Genomic DNA, 27,378 nt, shown 5'->3' with positions numbered 1-27,378 from the left:
GTTGGTCTGGTTAGCATTTAAGGATGCCTAAAAGTTTCAAACAGCAAAAGTTTACAATAATTAAGTTTCTGTGTCCTTGACTTTTTTTTTTTTTTCTTTTTTTCTGTTATCACGGTTTGACTACTCCAGAGCTCTTCTTTATTTGCTTTTCCTTTTGGTCAAAGAGTAGAAAAATGTGACTGCTGCTCTGCCCTGCTTGTCACACCAGATTGCCTTTACTAGGCTAGTATTTATTCATGGGCTGATTCCTGGCTAGGTCATCACCAGTGGGAAGGGTTAATCTTTTACTTTTCCTACTAAACTTGAAGAAGGAGAATTACAGAAAAGAAGAGCAGCCACAAATCTACTTGAAATCTGATAGGGCGACTTTTTTGGTTCTTGTTTGCTTTGAAGACAGTTTTTTCTTTTTTTTTAAATCAAAATGAAGGCTATGCAGAGGGAATGGTTTTAAATTAAACTGGAGATAAGGGAAAGCGTTCATCTAAGTATATATTAAATAAAAATTGAAGCAGAGAGAGAGTATAATTTTCATGGAGTATTAGATTTGGTAAGAAATAATAGAGTTTATCTAGTTCAACCTCCTACTGATGAATAAACACTCATTTTGTGTTTATAGAAAAAACTATTTGAAGTTGGAAACAGGAATTTGGGTTTGAAAATACTTTGTTGCCTAATTATTTTTTGCTTTATCTACTGGAGATTTTTTTCCTATTTGAATTACGTATAAGTAAACCTTTATATCTACAAAAACTTAAATAGCTTTGCATTTATGAGTTATTTAGAGTTGTTGCATTGTTTTATACCATTGAATAGGTCATAGGTAAGAAGGGGCTGTTTTTACTTAGAAGCCATTCAGATGAATAGTTGATTATGATTTTTAAATCACTGTTTGATAGTAGATATAATTTTGCATCTCCTTACAAAAATACCATCTTACAGGTTCCATTCAGGCTGGAGCTCTCACTTGATCTCATCACTTCTGCCACAAATATGTGAACATGTGCATGTGTTTGGGTATAATGCCTTTAGAGCTACATATAAATCTCTCCATTGTTTTTCTTGTGAATTTTTGTTCTTAGATGTTAAAAATTAAGGGGGGGTAATACTTACTCCAGCTTTGTAGTATGAAGAACCAGAGGAATGATCTTTGTTGTCTTGAAAAAATAACACTTTTAAAAGGATGTTCGCTAAATGTTGTGAAATCATCATTCTACCCAGGGGGCTAGGTTTCAAACTAGACTGTTGCTTCAACTTGCAGATGAAAATGAGAGATTTGTGGTTGATCTTAGAGTTCGGCTGAGTTAAACTTTACTGTCCCGTTTTCCCTTCATTAGTGGTATCATCCACGTTATGATAAATTCACCAACTTGCTGTTATATAAATATCTGTCATGTTGAGATGCATTGATTTCAGCAGATAACCACAGATACAAACTTATAAGGTAGAATGTTAAATTTCCAGAATGTGTATTATTAGCTCAGCCATTTTTATGGGCATAGGCTTGTTACCATGATACCATCAGAGAGATGTAATCAGCATTGAAAAAAAAGTTATAACGAAGGAAAAGTAGCTGCATAATACATTAAAAAATAGGGTGCCGTGGATACATCTTATTCTGTCAGTCCTGTTTCAGAGATCTGAAAATTGTCCATGCTTTGTCCATTGATACGGATGTCCAGGTCAGTCCTGTTTGGGCTCTTGGAGACCACAGGAGTAGGAAGTTCAGGAACAGTCTTGTCAAAATTCTCCATCTTGATTTGGTATTCACCTTTGGAACCCCGGGTCAACAGAGATGCAAAACAGTGATGTAACATGATTTCGGAGGGTAGGTAGGATGTCCTCCTTTGGCATATTTCTCCAGTCCCTTCCTGCATTGCTGAGAGGAATACAACTAATTCAAAGTGCGGAGGATTTTCATGCTGGAGCAGAGTAGCCAGAGGACTTGATGGTATAATGGAGTGATAGTAGGTTAGTGGAAAGATAAAGAATGGACATTCCTCAGAATTGATGCCATCGAGGTGGAAGTCCACACTGGTCTGGTAGAGTTCACCGTTTTCTCTTTCCTGATAGAGTACAGCGGAGACCCGGACACTGGTTAGAGGGCTAGGTCGAGTGTTGGCCACTTGGAAAATTAGATTAGGTTTGCCATCTATGTGAGCTACTACTGCTAAGTCTGTAAAGCGAATTGAGAAAGCTCGATTTTTCGGCCGGGCAATCTTCGCCACAAAGGCACCTAAATTAGAAACCATTGAATTTTTTTTAGAATGAACACTTGAAATATCAATACCTTTTCTGAATGAGAAGGGTATATCAAATAGTTACACATTCCTTGATGCGATGCCTTCTAAGTGAGTCAAGAATTGAACACATTGTTAATTTGGGTAGTCTTACTTGCCTGAAGCATTTTTCAAAATGTACATACATCCTTATTTAAAAACTGTGATTTCAGAATGGTTAAGCAAAATTCACTTTGTTACAAAGAAGTGTAACTGCGTCTTCTCATGTCTTATAAAATCAAATGGTCGTTTCCTACATTTCTGTCCCCACTTTAAAAAAAAGTAACAAGATTCACTTGTTATTAGAATTCATTTGTGATTTCGAGTTGAAGTAGAAATTAGATTTAGAGTAGAATGATTTGGGGTGGGGAATGGGACCAGTAGGATGAGGGATACACTGAGGAATTATTTAACGTGGAACCTTCTATAACTCCCCCCCCCCCCCCTTTATTAGAAGGTCTGCCCCTAAGGTGATTTCAGTGCACCTTTCAGAGTGCATCTTCTGTGTGCCCCCAAGCTATAGGTTAGGGTTTCTTAACCACTTTTGTGCCACAGATCTTGTTGGCATGCTGGTGAGGTCTGTGGTCTACGGACCTCCTATCAGATTATGCTTTAAATGCATAAAAATAAAATGCATATACAGGAAACCAAATGTACTGAAATCCAGTTGAACATTTAAGAAAATTATAGTACTATATGTGCTTTAATAAAGCATTCAACAACAAGAAAAAATGCATTCAACAATGAAATTTAGTTGTGGGTTTAATAGTGTACTTTTGAAGTATCGGAGTGTGATACGAAAATGCTGATACTATTTTTTTGTTGTTATTGCCTACATTTATAATGGAAGAAATGGCAAATTTCAGTTAGGGGTGAGTGAACAAAAATGCAAGTTTTTTCTAAGTTCTTGGATCCTCTAAATTTTATCTAATGACTGACCCAGTTAAAAAACCCTTGTAGAGCAGTTAAGTGATTTGTTACAGGTTATAAAGTTGGTTGGCAGCACAATGGACTTGACTCCAGATCACCCTTCATATGGCCCATCACTTACCTTTTCAGATTATCATTAGGTAGTGTGTTAAAGCCAGGTTTTCTTTTCGGGTTTTTTTTTTTGAGTTTTAAACTGTATGTATCACTTATAAAAATGACGCTAACCCTACTTTATTAGAAGAAAGTCTTATGTGTTAATCAGGTTTATATGTAAAATTTCATAATCTTTGTGGCCATATTTCAAGTTAAGTATGTGTATACTTGATCTCTAAATATGCTGACTATGGTGCTCTGGGCTCACTGGTGAATGTTGAGTAAATGTTGAACAGATGAACTCAGAGGAGGAAATTCTAACCCAGTAAAGGGGAAAAAAAAAAATCAAATTCCTTTGTTAGATAAAATGATTGTCAAAATATGCATTGAACATATTTATTCACCTATTTAACAAAGCATTTAGCTTCTCTGAAGAATACCCTTTACATCTTCTGTTAATATATTTTTTTGGTATATGATGTTGCTTGCAAGTTAGTGTCAGAATGATCCTTTCTTTTTTCTTATAGGGTTCTAATAGGTAAAATTTAAGAGTCAGGTTTCTTATAATTTCACCTATCACTTGGCCCCAGACTTTCTTTTCAATCGTAGAAATTACCTGCTAATAACGCAAGTAAATGATTCTACAACACAGTTGTTTATAACTGACTATCGCCTCTCCAAAACACTTGTAATTTTTTTTTTTTTTTTAAAAACAAAAACAATTACCTGTGATAAAAGCCTCTAGCATGAGGCCTAGTAGCATTTGTATGGCAAGCAAGGCGATTGCACTTGGACAGTCACCACTGGGGAACATGGTACCATAGCCAATTGTGAGTTGTGTTTCCAGGGAGAAGGAGAATGCAGCTGTGAAACTGGTGATGTACTTCACACAGATAGTGTGGTTTTCAGGTGGGGCATCATGATCTAGTTCCAGATCACCATTCATCTCCGCTAGAACATACCAGAGCACTGCAAAGACAAGCCAGTGGACAACAAAAGAAGCAGAAAAGACCAACATCATCCAGCGCCAGCGCATGTCCATTAGGATTCCCCAAGCATCTCGAAGATATACAAGACCTCTTTGGGCACCATCCATTTGCAGTGTGCTGTGGCCGTCCTTGGTGACCATCCTCCGGTACCTCTGAGTTAGGAGAGGAGCAGTAGCTTTGCAATTACTGCCATCCATCTTGGTCTGTAATTTTCTGAAACCAAGAATAAGTTAGTAAGCTCTTAACTGTTCTATAGCTAATATTAATAAATTTTGAGACTTCATTCACTTTGTCCTGTTTTTGGAATGCTTCCCTAGCTACTGGGCCAGCTTTTCCAGTCTGACAGCTCTCTCTCCCCTCTTCGTGAAGGAGGCATTTACTGACTAAGCCATTTGTATGTTGCCTGATCAGGGGCTGCCTTAGGGTCTTATTGTTTCTTTTGAATGGCTGTTAAACTATTGGCATTTTAATATTTTTGAGTATATTTTAACATCCCTGAAAGTTGGGGATATGGTTTGTGGCTTGTCAGTGCCCCCTCTCTTGCAAGAGTCCAGGCAAAAGTAGCTGTTGATTTGACTAAACGTTACGTGTTTATCTACTTTTCATAATTAATAATTTAAAATTACGAGTAATTCATAATTAAGAGGAATAAGTTAAATATGTGTTCCTCTGTGTAAATAACTAGAAAGCATTTGGAAATGTAGTGTTAAGCTGTCTGCAAATATTTGGAAACCGAACTTCGTGCTGGGACAGGTCTAAGCATTTAGAGACCTATGGTTGTAATGTATACTTTTTTAAAATTAGCCTGTTGAAAGTTTTATGAATAGGCTTTATTTGTTTTTGTCACTTTGTGACCATTTTCATGGATTCTTTCCTTCTTGCTGCACTCTGAATATTCTAGATTTTGATTTGATTGTTGGGTGGGGAGAGAATTACTTTCTTAAAACAAATTTTTTTTTTTTTTAATTTATTTTTGAGACAGAGGCAGAGCATGAGTAGGGGAGGGGCAGCGAGAGAGGGAGACACAGAATCCGAAGCAGGCTCCAGGTTCTGAGCTGTCAGCACAGAGCCCAACGTGGGGCTCGAACTCACGGACTGTGAGATCGTGACCTGAGCCGAAGTCGGATGCTTAACTGACTGAGCCAGCTAAGCATTCTCAGGCGCCATGAGAGAATTATTTTCTTGGTAAATAAGAAATTCCAGGTAGAGATCGCTAGATAATGGTAGTTTTGAGAGTAGGTAAACCAGAAGAAAAAGCTTCAAGTGTAATGAACTAAGATAACCATTAAGGCACCAAATGGCAATTTTTAAAAGTTAATTAATATAATTAGTTTTTAGCTATAAACAGTTAAATTGTAAATCAGTGGGTATGCTTTTCTCTGTGTGGTGAAAAGAAAGCTAAGGTATGCTTTCTATGTGACTGTTCTTGCATGTGTCAGAAGCATCTTAAGACTTTTATGTAGAGCCTACCAGGAACAGAATGGGAATTGCAGCTTTGCATTTGACTCTGCCTAGCTGCTTCCTTCAGAAGTAGGTGTCCTTGAGAGTATTGCATTTCCCCTTCCTACCTTTTGAATGGCAGTGACGCTTAAGAAGAAGGGGACTAGAGGCATTGTTGCTTGGGTTTGCTGGATCCTTCTTGTATCTAGGGACTTGGGGGTCTGTGGAGACTCCCTTCCTGTGTTATGGGAATTGCACATTGGCCAGCTGGATATATACTTTCCCTCCCTCTCCGCCCCCCCCTTCCCGAGGCTAATGTAACATTTATTGGTGATAGTAGAGACATTCTCTTGTATTTTCTTCAGATCTGAATTACTGTCGGAACACGGAGATAATTGTTAAAATTTATTTAGAGTGGATAGCCATTTTAGTTTCATATTATAAGCTTTAAAAAACTCTTAGGTCATTAATGCTTTATAATTCATTATTCTAACAAGTGGTCATTATCATTTAATGTATTTTTTCCCCTCAGCATGGCTATTTAATGACTCATTTTGCTACATTCTTTAAATGTTTTAGGAGACCTTATCTCTGCCCTTTTGAAAGTAACAACAGAAATAATAAAATTTTCGTAGGCACTTTGCTAGATGTCTTCATATTGCATTATCTTTAATTCTTTGGTATCTCAGTAAGGTAGACATTATTACCCCATTTTTCAGATGAGGTCACCAAGGATCAGACTAGGCAGGTGGGAGCCTTAGATTATTTATGTTATTATCCATGTCTGACTAACTTTACAAGTTAATTTTCTTACTACAAGAAGCTGTTTTGAAAGTTTGGTGAAATAAAAACCTTTCCCAAGGTGATTGGCATTGTATTCACAAGGCAGTCTGTGACAGCCAGATTTTTAGCACTTCTGGTAGATGTTCTTCCTGTCCCTACAACTATCTCAAGTATCTATCATAAACTGTTGTTAACTTCATACATGATTCTTAGGACAGTAACGATTAATAATATTAGTAAGGATATATTGTTTATTATGTGGCAGGAATCATACCAAACACTTTCATGTGTGTTAACTCATGTGAAGCCAGCAGGCAACGCCTGGCACAGAGTAACCTTTCAGTGTTAGTTGCTTTATTATTATTACTAATGCTTCTTAACTTTCACAGTAGTGCCATTATAATTCCCATTTTACAGATAGAGAAACTGAGGCGCAATGAATTTCTTAGGATCGCAAAAGTAGTAAGTGTTGGTGAATCCCACACCAAATCCAGAGTCAGCACTATATTGCTTAAAAAATAGACATTTTAATCCTGGTTAGCCTTTGTGAGTAATACTATGTTCCATTTGACTAGTTTTGTTTGAGTCATTACAGAATATTTGGTCTTCAGGAATGCTTAGGTTCAACCCTGTGACTTTTAGACAAGAAATTTATTTTCAGTTAAGGAAGACATTTGTAAAATTTGAAGATTTGCACAGCTACAATTATTACATAGTTGCATACAATTATTACATCTTTTGGATGTTACTAGATCAGTACAAATTAAAACAAAGTGTGGACAGGAGAGTTCTTAGTAGCATTGCCTACTTTATTTTTCCAGGGAGAAAATAATTTTTAGGATATATCATCATAATTTTATAAAAGAAAGGCATTTTGACACTCGAAGAGGAAGAAGGAGGATATAAGAAAGGATAGTTGTTGGCGCCTTCAGAAAGGTTGTGAACCACTGCAGTGTCCTATATGGTTTCTTTTATTTTTTTTCTGATTTTGAGGTAAAATTGGTATGTAACATTATATTAATTTCACCTTTAATTTTCCTTCCTGCTTTGTGTATAAAGGTCTATCATGGGCCTTGTACCCCTGGTGCTTATTCCACCTAGGGAACTGCTGTCCTGGTGAATGCTACTAATTGTTTACTGTTTCACAGTAGTTTTTTGGGGGGGAGGGGAGGAGCTGCATGATTCTTAATTTTCAACCTACTTTATTAAATTCTAAAACTCATTATCTAGGGAGATAGCCTTTCTATATATATATATATATACATATATATATATATATATGTATGTATATATATATATATATACACATACATACTGTTGCTAACAAAATTATTATTATTTGGGCTTTTTCGGGGTTGTTACTTGTTACAGCTTTATAACAGTTAACTCTAGACTTCTACAATTTCATTTTTTCTCTTGCAATTAATCAATACATGAAAAACCCCGTGAACAAGGATGTCAAAAGGCTAATATCAAAACCATGAAGTTTTCTGGTTTTTATATATAAATCCTTGCTTGAACTTGTTTAGATTGTGTTGAGAAGTGGAGTAGTTGAGAGAAGTAAGATTTTGATTCCCACTTAACAGATTACCCTGAATACGTCCATCTTTGGATTCATGTAAACAGTATGGCTTAGCATAATGAAGACAAGGTGGGGAATCTAGCCTACCATGCTCTGGCTCTGTTGGTTACATAGCTGTGTCAGTTGGGCAAGCTACCCAATCCCCTTGGCCAGGCTTCCTTCTATTTAAAAACAGAAAAAGACAGGGAATTAAATAACACGGTCTCTTAAAACTCTGAATTTTTAAACTTACTTCTGCTTCTTTCAACTGACATAGGTTTCTTAGATGATTTTTTTTTTCTTTTCTCTCATGGTTTTACATTTGCTTATATGGTGCTTAAAAATTATATAATTGTTGCCTGATGTATATAGATTTTCTCTCCAACAGATTTAAAAAAGTGACTGGGGCGCCTGGGTGGCGCAGTCGGTTAAGCGTCCGACTTCAGCCAGGTCACGATCTCACGGTCCGTGAGTTCGAGCCCCGCGTCAGGCTCTGGGCTGATGGCTCGGAGCCTGGAGCCTGTTTCCGATTCTGTGTCTCCCTCTCTCTCTGCCCCTCCCCCGTTCATGCTCTGTCTCTCTCTGTCCCAAAAATAAATAAAAAACGTTGAAAAAAAAAATTAAAAAAAAATAAAAAAGTGACTGATGGGCAGACATTATGTTTATACTATTACATTTCCAAGTAATTTTCATATCCCTACAGGTGTACAAATACTCTTTGAATATATTTGTCTTGGTTTGTATTTACATGATTCTCACTAACTGATCCCAATAGACAATAGAATTGAAGCTTTGGAAGGTTTGTTTGTATCTCCATGTGTGGGCTGGTAAAATATTTGTCCATTTATAAACTTTGGTGGAAAATACTACTTTATAAAAATGATAGTTTGGATGCTTCATTCTGGCTGTCAGGATTATTGATTCATTTTACTTTGTTGTAACATTCAAAATTATGTCTTTTGCCATATTGTAAGGTAGTAGTATCCTTCATGTTAAACAGTTGAGATAATAGGCTGTAACTACAAATGTTAAATGATCACAGTATTGCTCTGTATTTTTTTTTATGTCTGGTGTGAAAACTGATTGTACAGAGTCTTTTCTCTTCTACCCTCTATAATCAGGGCAGTGTGCTAACTCTTATATAAGCTCAGAGATTCTTGTATATTTTAATTTCTTACTTGTAGAAGAATCTACTAATTTCAGTACTAATTTAAAAAGACATTGAAAATTAGATATTCATCACTTTTTTCATGGATTAAAAAAATTTTTTTTTTGGTCATTTGTTTCTGTAGGCTTATTTTGGGTTTTTAAAATCGCTTCCAAAAGAAATATATCTATATATATTTTTAAAAGCCACTGAATTTTTTCTAGGGTCTTTCCTTTCTACTCATTTTTATATTATAATGGAGAGTTAGTATACACTGAATAAAACAAGAAAATTTCCAGTAATGCTTTCAGTAGGGCTATTATCCATTTCTAAAATTTAAGGAAAAAGAATAAAGAACCTCAATGTATGACCCTGTAGGTAATATCTTTGTTTAAAGAGTAAAGATACTCAGTTTCTTTCTCTGTTCCTCTTAAGGAAAGAAATAATATTATTTCATGTACTCACCAGTTCTTTTGCTGGGTCAGCCTGTGTGCACAGGTAGGTAGGTCTTGAGAAAACCAGACTTGTGGAGTCTGTCTTTTTGGTAAGGTAATTTTAATCTACAAGCCTAGCTTTTAGGTTCTCTTCTTGGACTGGGTTTACAGTTCACATTCCTCTGTTTATAATGTCGTGGGGGCTAGTTTCAGCTGAAGCTGATGTGATTGGTCACTTAGTCTGCAGGGGGGCCAATTAGCTCTGATCATGTGGAAAAGAATGCTGGTTTGTTAGGAGGTCTTTCTTTACCCAACACAAACCTTAACAATTCTGGAGAAAGCCTCCAGAACTGACTTGGAGAAGGGGTGCATTTTTTCCCTCTAATCAGGACCGGTCTTTAGTAAGTTTGCATAATCTTACTTAAGAGTTTATTTGACAGTTCAAAGGGATAAAATTCCCTGCAAGGTTTCCTTTCAGCCGTCTTTCCTTATATAGCATGTTGAAGTGTGAGATACTTCCTTTACTATTCTTCTTTTTCCCTCCATTTCTTTGGGGAAGATTTCCTTGGATAAGGAATTTTAGGCATGAATTAATGGATTGATCTTATTAGTTTTCTTTGCATATTCCATCTCACTAGAATGGCTACCACTAATTCTAGAACTGGGTAATATAGGTAATTTAGTTACCTGAATTTGGGGTGGGGGGTGGAGGGGCAAGGAGGCAGGCCTTCCCCCCCCCCCCATTTTTTTAAGGCTGTGTGTAGAGATCTTGAATAAGAATAAACTTAATTGTTTGGTACCTGGCACTTATCTTTAAAAAACACACCTATGAGAAGGAGCTGAAGAATTTTCTTAAGGCATGTTTTAGTAATGTTTAGGGGATGATTTCCTGAGAAGCATATAGTAATGTTCGGTAAAATGTAGCATTCAGGGTACAGAAAATTTAATTGTCTAAATAGTGTTTAGGTAGAAAATGTCTGTGATCTAATTTTGTAGCAACCTTGAAAGAGCTGTAGGGTGGCTTTGTGTAATGCCTTTACTGAGCAGTACTTTTCTCCACCTCTGTTAGCTGCTGATTTGAAAACTTTGATCAAATGTCACATGTAAGAGGATCTGAGAAACAAAGGCTGTGATTGTTCAAAGTAAAATCATGGAAGGCCTGCTGGGAAAATTATTAATGTAGACCAATATAATGCTACTTAGAAGGTGAAATCCGCCTTTGTAGATTCCTTCCCCTCCCCCCACAATTAAAAAAAAAGTATTAATTCCTTCTTTGTTTTAGTAATGCCAAACATCTCAATACAAGTTCAGACACAGCATTGGAAACTTTGACCTTTAGAACTAGAGAAGGTAAAAACATAAAGTAGGGGCTTGTGATGTGATGCTTGTTCCCTGCACACACTGGTAGGAATTATTCTTTATATCTATTGACAGTTGACTGATTGGGGGAGAAAAAGCCAGAGCAAATATAATGTAACAATGCCTTTCAGAAAGTACTGGAGTGTATGTGCCATATGTCTTGCCTCCACATTATAGTAAACATTATGGTGAAGGATTTTAACCAAACTTAGAAGCCTCTTTCCATAATATACTGTTTCAGAATCTATTAAGGCAAAAATGATTTGGCAAAATACCTCAAGTGAAAAAGTATTCTGCTTTCTGAATTTCTACAATTTGAAAGTCTTGCTGTGGTCGATAGACCATGACTGCCAATTGTATGGATATTGTAGACCAGCTTTGGAGTGTCCACTCAGAAGCACAGTACTCCCATTATAATGTCCTGAGCAGTTCAGTTCATTTGTGGCTGAGGTTGCCAGGTCAACTGAGATGAAACTGATACTGCATAGATCGTATGTCAACTTTACCCCAAAATACACAGGCCTTCCATCTAAACAGAATTGCTGATTTCAGTTGGAGATGGCTCTGAAACATCTCTTCTATGAGTAAACGTAAATGCTAGATATCTATTCATTGATTTATTTTTTAATGAAAAATTATAATGATTAAGCAAGGTGCCAAGAACAGATACATTCTTGTTCTTTTTTTTTTTTTTTTTTTTTAATGTTTATTTTTGAGACACAGAGCACAAGCAGGGAGGGGCAGAGAGAGAGGGAGACACACAGCATCTGATGCAGGCTCCAGGGTCTCAGCTGTCAGCACAGAGCCCGATGTGGGGCTTGAAACCGTGAGCCATAAGATCATGACCCGAGCTGAAGTTGGATGCTTACCCGACTGAACCATCTGAACGCCCCTGTTATTCTTTATTAAATTCAGTTCTCTGTCCCTAAAGGTGTTTGATTTTCTTTCTGACTAAAGTAGTCCAGTATACAGTCCATAGTTGTACCAACTTGTACTTGGGAATAACAAAAGCTTTAGTCGAAATGTAGCACCCTGCCTATGTGTACATGGATAATCTCTGAACTTTAAAATGTTAGCCCTAGTCTCTTAGGTTCTTTCGTACATAGTATACTTTCTTCAGAAGATGCCTCATTCCTTTCCAGTTGTACATTCAAGCCCATCTACTGATCGTCGTCTTCCCCAGAGGTTTGAGGCAGTGTCTGGGGTGTATACCAGCAGACAACTGAGCATGAAGGACGTAGGGATATGGGGCATATTCAGATCAAAGAGGTACTTTTTCAAAGAGATTTTGATATGCTGCAGCCCCTCTAGTCTCTCTTCTAGCCAGGAACTGCTGTGTTTTAAGGACCAGTGTTAATGAGTGGAGCAGATTGTTATCCCTTAGGGGTTAGGATGGGAGAAAGTTAGAAATCTCTGCATAGGAGATTTAAACTTCTCCATCCAGCCATCTTGAGTTTGTTTACAATTAATTGTGGGGGGAAAAAGTAAATATCAACACTTGGATGGAATTTCCTTTCACTATTTTCTCTGGTATCAGAAAATATTTTTAGTGTTGATCAGAGAATATATATCTGAATAGAGGAATACAAAGTTTCTTACTAGAAAAATTTGCACATAAACAAGCTTCAAAGTCTGTCCCATAATTCCATTTTTGCTTTTGGAGTTTGGGCACTTGTAAGTTCCAAGTCTCACAGCTGTAGATTTTATTGGCTGAGTGCCTCTTTGCTCCATCTGAAGTTTTCCATAAACACCATTTTTGGCTGTGAGTCAAACATGCACACAGGTGCCCTTTTACTGCTCCTTCTCCTTAGGAAGTCTACTCAATTAGACCAGACTAAAACCAATATTACATTTTAATTTAATTTTATTCTTAGAAGAGTCCTATCTAGACTTAATACATTAAGTCAGAAACAACCAAGTATTAACTGCCATTGAGAAAATGTTTATATATGTCGTACATTTGCATTTTAGCACCTTTCATACATCTCCAGTTACTGTTGATATAAGAACATAACAACATAACATGTATTACAAAGGTAGTATAGTTTGGTCGTGAAACAGTCCTGTTTGCTACATTGACTAGAAGAAAATACATTTTAAATTTGTGTTTCTTTATCTTTTGGAGGTCATAGATACCTTTAAGACTCTTACAAAAACCTAGACCCTGGGGTGCCTGGGTGGCTCAGTCGGTTAAGCGTCTGACTTCGGCTCACGTCATGATCTTGCGGTTCGTGAGTTCGAGCCCCGCGTCGGGCTCTGTGCTGACAGCTCAGAGCCTGGGGCCTGTTTCAGATTCTGTGTCTCCCTCTCTCTCTCTGACCCTCCCCCATTCATGCTCTCTCTCTGTCTCAAAAGTAAATAAACGTTTAAAAAAAAAAAAAACAAAACCTAGACCCTTTTCCTTCTAATTCAGGGATTCATAGCTGCCACGTTCATGTATTAACTATAGGTTAGGAATATTTGAGTCAGGCATTAAATTTATAAATTATTCAATTACATTTACTTCTAAGTCTTGTTTATAAGTTAATCTGTTAAGATTTTTTTTTTTAAACTTTTTTTTTTAACATTTATTTTTGAGACAGAGAGAGAGCATGAACGGGGGAGGGTCAGAGAGAGAGGGAGACACAGAATCTGAAACAGGCTCCAGGCTCTGAGCTGTCAGCACAGGGCCCGACGTGGGGCTCGAACTCACGGACCGCGAGATCATGACCTGAGCTGAAGTCGGCGGCTTAACCGACTGAGCCACCCAGGCGCCCCTCTGTTAAGATTTTAAGATGAAGTCAAAATATGTGGTTACTCAGCTTTATTGTGATGCTGATGTTAATGGAAGGAGGAAGTCTTTGGTTTGAAATGCTAGGGAGGGTCTTGTGGGTGTCCTCACTGGCCACTGTGGGATTCTGGAATTTGTGGACACGAAAAGAACTTTAGATATCATCCTTTAAATTGCCCAGGGATGACTTTTAATATTTAGCTTTTATTTTAAATTATATCAGTAATATACAAATGTATGTGTTTTTTAAAACAAACTATAGAGATGAAATTCCCTTTAATACTTTCACTCCCCACCCAAATCTACACAGGTACAAATCTGTAATCATTTTGGTTGTAAAGGATTAATTATTTTAATGTTTTAGAGCAGTTCTTGCATGCAGTGTAATTATTAGTTGTATTAGTAGTAATTGGAATAGTGTGTGCATTGTATATACAATTTATTTTTAGATTTTATTTTATTTTTCTTTAAATTTTTTTCTTTAACATTTATTTATTATTGAGGGACAGAGAGACATAGAGCATGAGCAGGGGAGGGAGGGGCAAGAGAGAGGGAGGCAAAGAATCTGAAGTAGGCTCCAGGCTCTGAGATGTCAGCACAGAGCCCAATGCGGGGCTCGAACTCACAAACTGGGAGATCATGACCTGAGCTGAAGTCAGTCGTTTAACCAACTGAGCCACCCAGGCGCCCCTAGATTTTAAGTAAACTCCATACCCAACATTGGGGTTGAGCTCACAACCTCCTCGATCAAGGGTGCCAGCCAGGTGCTCTGGAAATGTGTGTTTATTGGATGGTGCTTGAAGTCATTTTTTTTCTCTTCAAAATAATTTTTAGAGTAAAATATTTATATTGAAGAAATTGGTCTTAACATTTTTTCAAGGGTATACATTTTGACATCATTTCTGCTAGAAGATTAACACATTTAGTTCCATCTTCCCTTTTTAGAGATGTTGGTAGTCTTTGTCTCCAAGCTGTACCATGCATGGTATGTCTGTTGCCCTTTTAGAGTTTGTTACACTTTGATCCCAGAGCTTCCACTTTCTGTGTGAGTTTTTCTGGAATTTTTTGCTCCTTCCAATGGGTTAAGTTTGTGAGTGAACCCAGGATTAAACCTATGACTTACTCACATAAGTGAGTAAACCTATGTTTTCTTTTCTTTTTTTTTTTTTTCTTTTCTTTTTTAAAATTTACATCCAAATTAGTTAGCATATAGTGCAACAATGATTTCAGGAGTAGATTCCTTAGTGCCCCTGACCCATTTAGCCCATCCCCCCTCCCACAACCCCTCCAGTAACCCTCAGTTTGTTCTCCATATTTAGGAGTCTCTTCTGTTTTGTCCCCCTTCCAATTTTTATATTATTTTTGCTTCCCTTCCCTCATGTTCATCTGTTTTGTGTCTTAAAATCCTCATATGAGTGAAGTCATATGATTTTTGTCTTTCTCTGACTGACTAATTTCACTTAGCATAATACCCTCCAGTTCCATCCACATAGTTGCAAATGGCAAGATTTCATTCTTTTTGATTGCCGAGTAATACTCCATCGTTTATTTATACCACACCTTTTTTATCCATTCATCCATCGATGGACATTTGGGCTCTTTCCATACTTTGGCTATTGTGGATAGTGCTGCTATGAACATTGGGGTGCATGTATCCCTTTGAAACAGCACACCTGTATCCCTCGGATAAATGCCTAGTAGTGCAATGGCTGGGTCGTAGGGTAGTTCTATTTTTAGTTTTTTGAGGAAGCTCCATCCTGTTTTCCAGAGTGGCTGCACCAGCTTGCATTCCCAACCTATGTTTTATTTCTAATTTGGGCACCAGTCAGCTATGTGACCTTGGGAAACCCCCTACAGGTATCTCGTTCCACATAAGAACAATAGAGATGATGATGATGTTTAACTTAACTCTTGTTATTACAAGGATTAGATGCAGTTTTTCAACTATAATAATCAGGACGTGTGTGTCCCTGGGCTATGGACCTGGCGAGTAGGTGCTGTGTCTAAGTCTCTTCTTTATTTTTGATACTACATCTTTAATTGTATTTGTCCATACAGGAGGCAGTCACGTTAATGTTTGCTAGAGGTTTGAGTAAGACAAACAGGTAAAAAATGGTAAAGTAGTGCTATTTCCCTGGAAAAATATTTGGTACCACTAAAGTTGAATATACCTTATTTCACTAATTGGTATATACCAACAGAAATGCAAACATATGTTTCCCAAACTTCATATTCAAGAATGTTCATAGCAGCACAGTTCATAATAGCAAAAAACTAGAAACAACTTAAATCAGCAGCAGAATAATATATATTGCGGTCTGTCCTTACAGTGAGATCATATACAGCAGTGCAAAAGAACAAGCAACTGTTCTTTGCATTAATGTGGATGAATCTTCCATGTGTAGCCATTTGTATCAAAAAGTTGAAAATCGGCAAAACTAGTCTTTAGAGATAAGAATCGGAAATAGTGCTTACCTTGGGAAGGATTGACTGGTGGGACATAAAGACTTTTGAGAGCTCCTGATATTTTCTTTTTTTAAACCTTAGTTATGTGGGGTGTCTGGGTGGCTCAGTTGGTTAAGGATGTGACTTCGGCTCAGGCCATGATCTCGCGGTTGCTGAGTTTGAGCCCCGCATTGGGCTGAGTGACTACTGTCAGCACAGGGCCAGCTTCAGATTCTCTGTCTCCCTCTCTCTCTGCCCCTCCTGCACACTCGCGTGCACACTCTCTCTCTTTCTCAAAAATAAAAAAATAAAATCTTTTATGTGGATATATTTGCTTTATGGAAACTCTTGAATTGTACATTGGTGATTTACGGACTTTTTGGCAAGAATGTTATATACTTCAGTAATAAGTTTTCACAAAGGGATGGGGAGGGGAGGAGTGAAGTCCACTTAAAAGTTCTTGAATTTGTTTCACCCTTCTCTTGTGAAAATGACAACTCCCGAAGGCAGAGCTCCACCTACCTTGCACTTGCATGTGGGGTATGTGACATGTCAAAATTACATTATTCTGGCTTTCCTTGGTTCACTGCAGTTATTAATTATGTAGTATTTGACGTCAAAAAGTATATTGCAGTTTTTAGGAATTGTTTTCTGGAAACAAACACCCAGTAACAAAATTTGAACCCCATTGTTACAGAATTTTTAACCTAGAATGGGCCAGTGTGGCTGTAAATTCAGGCAGCTTTACATAACACACACACACACACACACACACACACACACACACACCCTCCCTCTATCAAATTGGGAATGGTCTCCCCTCCCCTCCCCCTTGCCTTCCCTCTCCATTCCCTTCCCTCCCCCCCCCCCCTCCCCCTCTTCCTTTCCTTCCCTTCCCTTCCTTCTTCCTTCCCTTCCCTTGCTTCCTGTCTGTATATAGATCAGAATTGGGGCCAAAATTTGAAATCAAGTGTAGGGACTACAAGATGTTTATTCTTTCTTCAGGACTGTGCTTTTCTGTATCTTCAGAATATCTGTCTCAAATCCTCTTTTGGAACAAAGAGTAGCATAGTTATTCAAACTTTATGAGGTTGAAAATTATGACATAATTTTCAGTAAGTAGAAAAGCCAGATTTTTTTCTTCCTGTATTTTCCCTATTTTTACCCTGTCCATTTTTTAAAAGATTATATCTTATTTAAAAATTTTTATAATTATTATTTCTTTTACTTTAGAGAGCGAGAGAGAGAGAGAGCAGGGGAGAGGGGCAGAGGGAGAGAGAGAAACCCAAGCAGGCTTCAGGCTCAGTGAGGAGGCTTTTGTGGGGCTGATTCCCATGACCCTGGGATCATGACAAGCCAAAATCCGGAGTCCGATGCTCAACTGACTGAGCCACCCAGGCACCTCTTAAGATTTTATTTTTGAGTAATCCCTGCATCCAATGTGGGGCTCAAACTTAGAACCCCGAGATCAAGAGTCACACACTCTACCAACTGAGCCAGAAAGGTGCCCTGTCCTGTCCTGTTTTTTATATTTTTCTTATTCCTAGGTACTAATATGAAAAATATATATAGGACTTCACAGTTACAAAGGTGAAGAAGCTGTTAATTTAGAATAAAAATGCAAATAATTAACATAAAGGGACGTAAGATTAGTAAACTATGAAAAATCTTTGATATGAAAAATTCATCTTTGAGCCACATTAGTATACCATTTTTATAACTGTTAAAGTAGTAAAGGTTTTAAAAGGATAGCTGCACTTAGTGTCCATAATGTAAAATGGTGTGGTGATTTGACCCTTTTTTTTTGAGGGGGATAAAGTCGTGTCAGTGGATGAAGTCTGTCATTTCACTAGTAATTTCACTCTTTTGAGGGTTTTTTTCAGAAGACCTAGTTCAGAAAAGCAGGTATTTCTTACTTTATCTATAGTTCACAAAAAATTGATGATAAAGTAAATGTCAAGTGTAGTAGATTATGCAGTAGCAGCAAGGTATACCTAGTGTATATATATACCCACTTGTATTGTTAGGACAGTGTAGAATCACAGAGAAATATTTGCTCTGCATGAAGAGTAGATTATAAAATAGTGGGTGTACTGATTACAGCTATATAAAAATACAAAGTTATGTAAAAGCTAACTACGGATAGAGTTCTGTTTCTCAGATTGAGGGATTACTAGTATTTTTATTTTTAATTTTCTTTTTTTGCAGTGTATCGTCTGTTAGAAAGAATTAGTGACCAGTTTTTGATGAGTTAAACATTTTACCATTCATGCTCTTTGCTTACTTTGGTACATTCATTACTTTTTCAAAGGCTTAGTGTAAAAGTAGGTGAAACATAGTGAGTGAGTGTGTGGCTCATCCGTCATGTGATTACTGCTGTATTCCCAAATTATTGCATGGTACCTGGCACATATTGCTTGTGACTGACTGTTTACGTGGGTTGAAGGCCATTTCCCATCATGTATCTATATGTGTCTCTTATCTATCTCTTTTTATGTGTTAGGGATTTCTTTAGGTTTCTTTTTTTGAGTGTAGCTACATTTTTCATCAAGTTATGTCAGCAGATGTGGTACTCTGTAAAATGGGTTGCCCCTCTTCTTCTGAGCAAGAGAACCTGGAAGGCCTTCTAACCCAAGGGCAGACATGGGATATCTGTACATGAATTCATAAAACTTGGCACTTAATGTGTAAGAAATATTTGTTGAATGTGTCAGAAGATCAATATTTGAATCCTGTCCATGCTGTTCAAATAGTGGTGTGTAAAAACACTTAAAAATGAGTGTTTTTATTATCTATGGCTGTGTAACAAAATTACCTCAAGACTTAGTGGCAGCAAACATTATCTTAGTTTCTGTGGTTCAGGAAGGAGCAGCATAGCTGGATGGCTTTGACCCGAGTCTTTCATGAGGCTGTAAGGCTGCTATCAAGGTGTTAGCCGGGGCTGCAGTCATCTGAAGGCTTGACTGGGGTTGGATTCTTTTCGAGCGCACTCATGTGGCTGTTGGCAAGCCTCAGTGCTTTGCCGTGTGAGCATGGCAGCTGGATTGCCTCAGAGAGAGCATCCCAGGGGGAATTCACGGTTGCTTGTGACTTAATATTTATTGGCAATGACATCTTATCACTTTGTGCTGTATTCTCTTTGTTGGGAGCAAGTCAGTAAGTGAAGCCCACGCTTCGGGTGAGGGGATTACACAAAAGCCAGAAGGCAGGGCTTGTTGGGGGCTGTCTTTGAGGCTGCCTGCATAAGAAAGCAGATAGTATTCTGCCCAGCAAATTCTTGCACCCTCCCCTTCCCCCCGTTTCCAGGTATTTTATCCTTCAAGAGAATAATAAGCTAGTAACAAGCTAATAGCTGTTTGGGCAGACAGGATATTGAATCTCACTACATATGAAATGGCATATAAGAGAATGACAAAACATTAGAATTCCCTCATTTTCAGATGGAACTGTACAACATTCTTTCACTTTCACTGTGGTTTAGTGAAAAGAATTGAGGTTGTCACTGAAGTATATGTAACTTTAATTGTTACAAATGAAGATATCAGTGTATGTTCTGGATTTTCAACTAATGTAAGATTTTGTATCATCTGTTACGAATTGTGTTAGAACATGTAGGGTGGTGACTAAAGAATTTGCACAGTTTGGATTTGTCTTGTCCTTTGAAAATACGAGTTTTGTTTGCTTGGTGTATACCGGTCTCTCTTTCATCATTAATAGACTCTTAATTTGCATTAGGTTACACATAGCTTAGCTTTGAATTCTTTTCAAAAGCAATTTGTCTGTCTATAATGTAATAGGTGTTAGAGTGAATGAAAAATTTTAGTTCACACTCTCTACCTTTGAGTTTACAGTGTGTTTTAGGATAAAAGACAAGTTGAATTTCACAGATACCCTATTTAGGCAGAATCGCCAGTAGAAGTTAAATTAAATTAAGATATGTCATATAATTGAAAATCTTATATGACTTAAAGTGGTACGTGCTGGGTGAGGTAGGTTGATTCACTTTTCATTGCATACCCTTTTTTTTTTAATGCACGTATTATCTGAAAACTAATTGCCCAGTCTGTGAACATTAAACTTTAAGAAATGTATCTAGTAATCTGTGCATATACCTGCAGTTATTTCATTTACACTGCCTGAATGTTGAAATTGACACATTTGCACAAAAGCTTGATTTGGGCAGTCCAGTCTGTTTTCAGAATCCTCAGTGGCCAAGGCACATGGTTACTTATTTTCATTACAGGGAGACCCAATTTTGAGGAAGGTGGACCAACATCAGTGGGAAGAAAGCATGAATTCATACGATCAGAAAGTGAAAATTGGCGCATTTTTAGAGAGGAACAAAATGGAGAAGATGAAGATGGAGGTTGGCGACTAGCTGGATCAAGAAGGGATGGAGAGAGGTGGCGGCCGCACAGTCCTGGTAAGAGATCTGAGTGAGGGCACAGGGACCAAAATAAGTGAGTATTTAATAAGGAAATGTTTACAGATTAAGCAGGAAAGGTAAGCTGCTAAAGAGGCGCCAGTTACTTTATGTCATCGTACTCAGGCTTATTACTACAAAACATTTTCTTTCTTTCTTTTCTTTAATTTTTTTATGTTTATTTATTTTTAAGAGTGAGAGAGACAGGGCGTGAGCAGGGGAGGGTCAGAGAGAGAGGGAGACACAGAATCAGAAGCAGGCTCCAATCTCTGAGCTGTCAGCACAGAGCCCAACATGGGGCTCGAACTCATGGAACATGAGATCATGACCTGAGCCGGAGTCGGACGCTTAACTGACTGGGCCACCCAGGTGCCCCAACAAAACATTTTCAACATGAAAGTTCCCCACGTCTATTCATTTGATGAAAATCATCTTTATTTTTCTGGAGCAAATAGTGTTAATGGGAAGCACCTACCCTTAACTGCAAAAATGTAAGAGGGTTTCATTTGGTTTTGTCTAATGCTAAATCTATCTTTTTCAGCATTGCTTTAAAACTTATAAATGTATAATTATATGCTCACTAAGGAATATGTGCTCCTACTAAAATGGGTATTTTTCCTGCGTAATAAAGGATTTATTCTTTCAAATTGTTTTTTGTCCTGAAAATGTGATTTAAGCTTATTTGAAGAATAAACTTTAAACCCAGGTCAAAAACGTAATCACAAGTTCATTCTTTTGTCCTTCTAACTTTAGAAAAAGGAGAGAGAAGAGTAGTGATTAGTGGTTTTGTAAGTTCTTCTGTTTGACTCTTAAGAATGCTTCAAACTGTTCTTCCCTGACATTAGATATGCTGGTAATTGAAGACACTGGTGCTTTGTGTCAAAGTTCATCCCCTACCAAAGTGCTGATTCCATGCCTCATGATAATCAGATGCCACTGTAGTTTGAATCGTGGGGTCATGCAGAACTGAAGCTTACAGAGTGTATATTTGCCTTCTGAATTTCATGTGCATAACATTATTTTAGCTGTCAACCATATGCCAAAGAAGCTTACTTTTCATAGAAGAAATCATAAGTAAACTGTTTGCATTTACATTTTAAAATCAAATTATTAGCAAAGCCCCTAGTCTCGGTCTGAGTAAACATTATAACAAACATTCAGAGTGCTTTATGTACTTGTAGATAGGTAGAAACAGAATGAAGTTGATCTTTGGATAGAGTTTTGATGCTTTCATCACAACTCCTCATGGCTGCCTCATGGGTGAGTTTTCTGTCATTAGTAGGCATTGTTTACATCACAGTTAACTAGGCAGTTCTCATCAGTCTGTGTGCTGGGCAACCAAATGTTGTAGTTCTCTTCAAGGCATCACAGCATTTTGTGCTGAGCTTGCCTGTAAGCAAAAGGATTTGTAGACTATGTTCCCAACAAGCATTCAGTGAAAGAATGGACAGGATCTGGACTGAGCGAGAAGAAAAATTCCAGCTGATCAAAAACAAACAAGGTGAATGTTTTGGAAGATCAACAATGTTTGTGAGCCCAAACATCTGATGTTGATTCTTAATAGAATCCCTTTAATAAAGGAGATAAAGTAAAATTTTAGTGTATATTCTACCACTGACCCTTTTCACCCCACACCCCAGCAACTTCGATTTTGGCTATATGTTGTCTTTTTCTTAAGCTTTTCTCCCTGTTACGTGATTTTCATGTCCAATTTATTTGTCATTAAGTTAACAATTTCCCCAAATTTTATGTTGGTATATTTTTGAAAGACAGTTTGGGGTATATAACGATACATGGGGCTGAAAAATCAGTGGAAATAGCATTTTTTAAAAAGGACACTATCTGCTTTTTCAACCAAGCATATTAAAAGTTAAGTCTGATTATATCAGTTGTATAAATTACTGTTAACATTTCTTAGATTATACTTTATTCTTTTATGATTTGATTCAAAGTTTAAATATAATGGTTTTGACTGATTTTTTATATTATAAAAATTGTGGCAGATGTATGTTGGAAAGCCTTCAAAAGCAGTGATCAGTCTTAATAAGCTATAGATGTGCCTTATCAGCTATGTTTGGTTTAAGTAGGGCTCAAAATTGGATACGTATGGAGATGCAACTATTAAGGTAGGGACAGCTAAGCATTCCCACTCTGGGAAGTGAACTTAAGAAACTCAGTAAGAGGAAAACATGAGCCAGATGCCTAGAAGGATAGATTCCTATCATGGTGCATACTTAACAGACGGTTTAGAAATGATAGTAGTAGAGAGAGTTCTCAGGAATTCAGCACTGGATCATGAATACTTCTTTTGAGTAATGATTCTAGGTTTGCATATAAGCAAACTGGATATAAAGCTCCTTAGTTTTCGTAGAAGGCAATAGTTGTTGTAAGTAAAGGAGTGTGGGAATAATGTTTCTTATCTTTTTTGTGAGTGACTTACAAGTAGCTACATCTATTGGGCTGATGTTTGCCTTCTTATTTTCAGTTTGAATTTTAGACTGCTGGTTTTAGCAAATTGAGCCTCAGTAGTAAGAACATTTGACTTTGGCTCATTTCTTTTCTGTATCTCCCACAGAGAAAGCATTCAAAAAGATAGAAAATTTTAATAGGTTAAAACTTGTCTCTCTTTTGAAGGCTTTCTTAGACTCAGTTTTGTCAGATATTAACAAGATTTCCCCTGTGTGTGTGTGTGTGTGTGTGTGTGTGTGTGTTTAATACGTTAACTGACATCTTTTATTCTTAGGAAGTCTTTTTCTGTTGGAAAGTAGATGTAATAAACAGTATGCTAGGGTGGATTTAGGAATGTCCCTGGGGGTATTATACAGAAATAAAAACTCCCTGGGGAGAGTTAAGAGTTGAGAATAAAGGAAAAGGAAAGTAAGCATGCTGTTGTGGAAAAAGCATTATTGGATGCAGAATTCGATTCTAGTTCTGCTTTGCCGTTATGCAAGTTACTTCTGTCAGAATTTTTGTTTCTTAAACTATAAAATTAGGATAGTGGGCTATATAAAATCTTTGACATCTGTCAATGCTGTAATTCCATGACTTTTTGTTGGGAATCAGAATTCCAACTGGAATCTTGTCACTAGCAAGTTGGCATGATGAGTTTGATATTAGGAATTGACACAGGGGGTTGGTCGTATCCATAAAGAATGGTATTTTCATGAGAAGAAGGAAAAGGTGTAAGACCTGCCAAAGGGAAGGCAGGAACTTCAGTTATGGTCACATGGTCAGTGTTACAGATCTGGGCTAGGAGTGTGCCCTGTGAATGGCTAACTGAAGTTTCGGTCACATAGCCAAAGCTTATCCAAAATGTATACTTTGAGTAAAGTGTCCTTTAAAAGTAATTTGTTTCAAATTTATCTTTCAAAACTGTAGAGTATGTTGTGTGGCTCAGTACTTATTGAAGATAACCACTATTGTCACTTAGTGGTATCGTTTGTATGCTAAGCTCTTCACTTGATTTAATTTGCCTAATTTTCTCTTTAGTTGATTGATCCATTTGATTTCACAGTTAATCATAGTTTTCCCCTTTATTTCCTATTCATGGTTTTCTTTTTCAAATACTGTCATGAAAGTTTTCTAAGGTCTGTATCCTCCTCATCCCAGATGGCCCTCGTTCTGCAGGCTGGCGTGAACACATGGAACGACGGCGAAGGTTTGAGTTTGATTTTCGAGATCGGGATGATGAACGGGGTTACCGAAGGGTGCGCTCTGGCAGTGGAAGCATGGACGATGACCGGGACAGCTTGCCCGAATGGTGCCTAGAGGATGCTGAAGAAGAGATGGGCACATTTGACTCCTCCGGAGCGTTCCTCTCTCTGAAGGTAGGAAATCTGTTTTAAATGTCATGACACACACCGACCTTCCACCAAAGCCAAATGTACTGTTGACCTTCGGCTTTATTTTCTTGACACAGAAGGTCCAGAAAGAGCCGATTCCAGAAGAGCAGGAGATGGACTTCCGGCCTGTAGAGGAAGGGGGGGAGTGCTCCGATTCTGAGAGCAGCCATAACGAAGAAGCCAAAGAACCTGATAAGACAAATAGGAAAGAGGGAGAGAAGACAGATAGAGTAGGAGTTGGTAAGGCTCATTTTTGTCTTGTACCTTCTTCTTTTCATCAGATCAAAAGCTTCCTAAGGTGCTAATTTAAGATTGCTTTATGTTACAGAAGCTAGTGAGGAAACATCCCAGACCTCATCATCATCTGCTAGACCAGGTACTCCTTCAGACCATCAGCCTCAGGAAGCACCACAGTTTGAGAGGAAAGAGGAACCCCAAACTGAGCAAACAGAAAAAGCTGAGGAGGAGAGTCAGACGGAAAATAGCCTGCCAACCAAAGTGCCCAGCAGAGGGGATGGTATGTATTTATGAGAGTAGATAAGCTAAAACAGGATTCTGCCCAGGCCAGTGATCATGATAAGATGGGTTTCCGTTTATGCCTCCTGGAGCTGCTTCTAGTGGTGAATTACTGAAACACATTATTTCACTAGTAAACTTAGTCAAACTCTGCTTCCCATGTACGTGTCCTTCCCAAAATTCACCGAAACAGAGAGGAAACGAAGGTGGAGCTCGGGAATCTCACTTTCTACAAGGTTATGACATGGTCACCTTGGTTATCAGCGGAGCAGACAGGGTTTCGGATCCTCCACAGTAATTAGATTCTCACATCAGACAGCTACCTTCCCAGTGGCTGCAGGATGTATGTCCAGAAGGCACACTAAAATGCTGTTGTTTCAAAAGAGGCCAAAAAGAATATGGATGAAGCTGTGGAGGTCCTACCACCTTTGCTAGTGAATAAGCTTAAAACATATCTCCTTCTCCAGTATTACTGTTTTGATTTTACTTTGCCTCATATGCCTTAGTGGGTAGTATTAATGTTTACTTCCATGTTTCTTCTGGTACACACTTAAAATTGACATTGTAATTCCTGATGTTGAAGGGTTAATGGATTGAGTCTCCATAAAAAGTCACAACTTTAACGTGGCCTGTGAGACCTTGCACAACGTGGCATCTGCCTGCCTCTGTACAGTTTGAGTGCCACTTCTGTCTCCTTCCTCTGTTCCCCAGCCTCACAGCCTGTTAGGTCCTCAAGTGTGCCCTAGCACGTGCTGTTCTCTGTGCCTGAAACTCTCTCCCATCCGAAGTTCCCAAGCCACGTTAGGTATCTTCTCTAGTTTCTTAAACAATTGACACTATTCCTCACATAGCAACACAGTATTAGAAAGATCTGTTTATTATTTTTTTTACTCAGTAGACTAATATTTTGAGGGCTTAAGCCAAAGATTTCTCTTCAGAGTTAAATGTCTAGGACAAAGCTTAGTGAGTGAATTCAGCGAGTATTTGAATCTCTATTAGGCACTGTGCGACTTGTCCATTTTGAGACGTGTTTGATACGTAGTAGTCATTTTTCAGTTACGATGTGCCCCCAAATTACTTGTGGTTCTTTCTCTTGAATGTACATTCCTGGGACCTTACTCTAGGAGATCCTAGGATGGAGTCCGGATGTGTGTATTTTGAGAAAGCTTCATAGATGTGCATTAAAGATGAAAACTCTAGATTGATAATCTGTGAGGGAGATAAAGGATATGCGTATCAGGCATCTAGGGCTAAATTCCCATTTTTAGAGGGTAGGTAAAGAGTAGCCGGAGAAAAATCTTCAGAGACAAGAGTGGACTAGAGTGAAGAGAAAGGAAGGAATGGAGAAGGTTTTAGTTTAGGCTTGGGTAGGTAATGTCAGAGGCTACTGAGGTCGGAAGATGAGGACTAGGTAAAGCCATTGGATTTGGGGACTTTGAGTCACTGCTTCTCTTTGGGAGAGAAGCTGTGTTGGAGGGGTGGAAGTGGAAGTCACAGTGTAGCAGGTGTGGGTGGCAGTGCATAGACTGTTCTTTTAAGGAGTTTGGCAAAGAAAGGAAAGACTGAGAGGAATGGGAATGTGGAGAAGCTATCTGTAATTGAACCAATAAGGTTCCAAAGCGGAAGCTGCAATTGTATCTAATTACTTTCATCCCCCTTTTTATTTTAAGAGCCTGCATCCTGAGAGGTTAGAAACAGGACCCAAAACAGAACCTCTTTTGTAGTCTCTTTTCTTATTGAGAAGACCGTCTGCACTGTACATGTAGACTCCCAAGAGCTCTTTGTTATCCTAAAAACTAATGTATTGCATTACATTTATTATCACCTGAAATAGGTTCTTATTTAAGACAAATGCAGATACGTTTAATCAAAGTTTTGATGGTGAGATACGACATTTTTTGAGGAGATTTGCAGTGCTTTGTTAACAGTCTGCTATTTGGAGACACGTTATAAAGATAACATTGGTCTGATTCTGTGTGTTTTCAAGAGGTAGATGTGTCACTGTTGGGCAGATGCTGTAGTGACACAGGCAGGCACTGTAGGAGGACCTTTTAATCCTTATATTTTGTCATTCTGTAGAGTTAACTGCTGTCATCGTAGGGAGAAATACTACACTTCTCCGTAAGAAGTTGCTGCAGTGAGGGGTGCCTGGTTGGCTCAGTCGGTTAAGCATCCAACTCTTGATTCTGGCTCAGGTCATGATCTCAGGGCTCCTGACCTGTGTTGGGCTCTGTGAGGACAGTGCGGAGCCTGCCTGGGATTCTCATTTTCTCTCTCTGCCCCTACTTAGCTCATACATGCACGCATGCGCACACACCCACACTCACACACACCCCCCCCCCCCCCCCCCCCCCCCCCCCCCCCCCCCCC

The 27,378-nt window shown here is 38.1% G+C and overlaps 2 protein-coding genes across 10 annotated transcripts in view; one reads left to right on the top strand and one right to left on the bottom strand.

Moving 5' to 3' along the window:
- Nucleotides 1–27,378, top strand: part of GIGYF2 (GRB10 interacting GYF protein 2) — a 150,000-nt gene that overhangs the window by 70,012 nt on the left and 52,610 nt on the right. For 5 of the 9 annotated variants that reach the window (XR_007454242.1, XM_049614665.1, XM_049614664.1 and 2 more), the window contains exons 9-12: nt 20,471–20,650; nt 24,260–24,477; nt 24,570–24,732; nt 24,821–25,009. Coding sequence is in view for 8 of the 9 variants with exons in the window: in XM_049614665.1 (XP_049470622.1) it covers nt 20,471–20,650; nt 24,260–24,477; nt 24,570–24,732; nt 24,821–25,009 (750 nt within the window). In the remaining variant the exon portion in view is untranslated. Of the gene's footprint in view, nt 1–20,470; nt 20,651–20,673; nt 22,152–24,228; nt 24,478–24,569; nt 24,733–24,820; nt 25,010–27,378 lie in introns of those variants that run through there. The other 4 variants (XM_049614666.1, XM_049614670.1, XM_049614669.1 and 1 more) reach the window with 4 other exon arrangements.
- KCNJ13 (potassium inwardly rectifying channel subfamily J member 13) lies at nt 1,584–4,485 on the bottom strand. The gene is made up of 2 exons (XM_049614675.1): nt 4,026–4,485; nt 1,584–2,233 (listed from the first exon to the last, which is right to left on the bottom strand). Exons 1-2 carry the CDS (start codon nt 4,483–4,485, stop codon nt 1,611–1,613), a joined length of 1,083 nt encoding a protein of 360 aa, XP_049470632.1. The 3' UTR covers nt 1,584–1,610.

Source organism: Panthera uncia (assembly GCF_023721935.1).
Source record: "Panthera uncia isolate 11264 chromosome C1 unlocalized genomic scaffold, Puncia_PCG_1.0 HiC_scaffold_3, whole genome shotgun sequence".
Lineage (NCBI taxonomy): Eukaryota > Metazoa > Chordata > Mammalia > Carnivora > Felidae > Panthera > Panthera uncia.
This window is presented reverse-complemented; position numbering and strand designations above follow the sequence as displayed.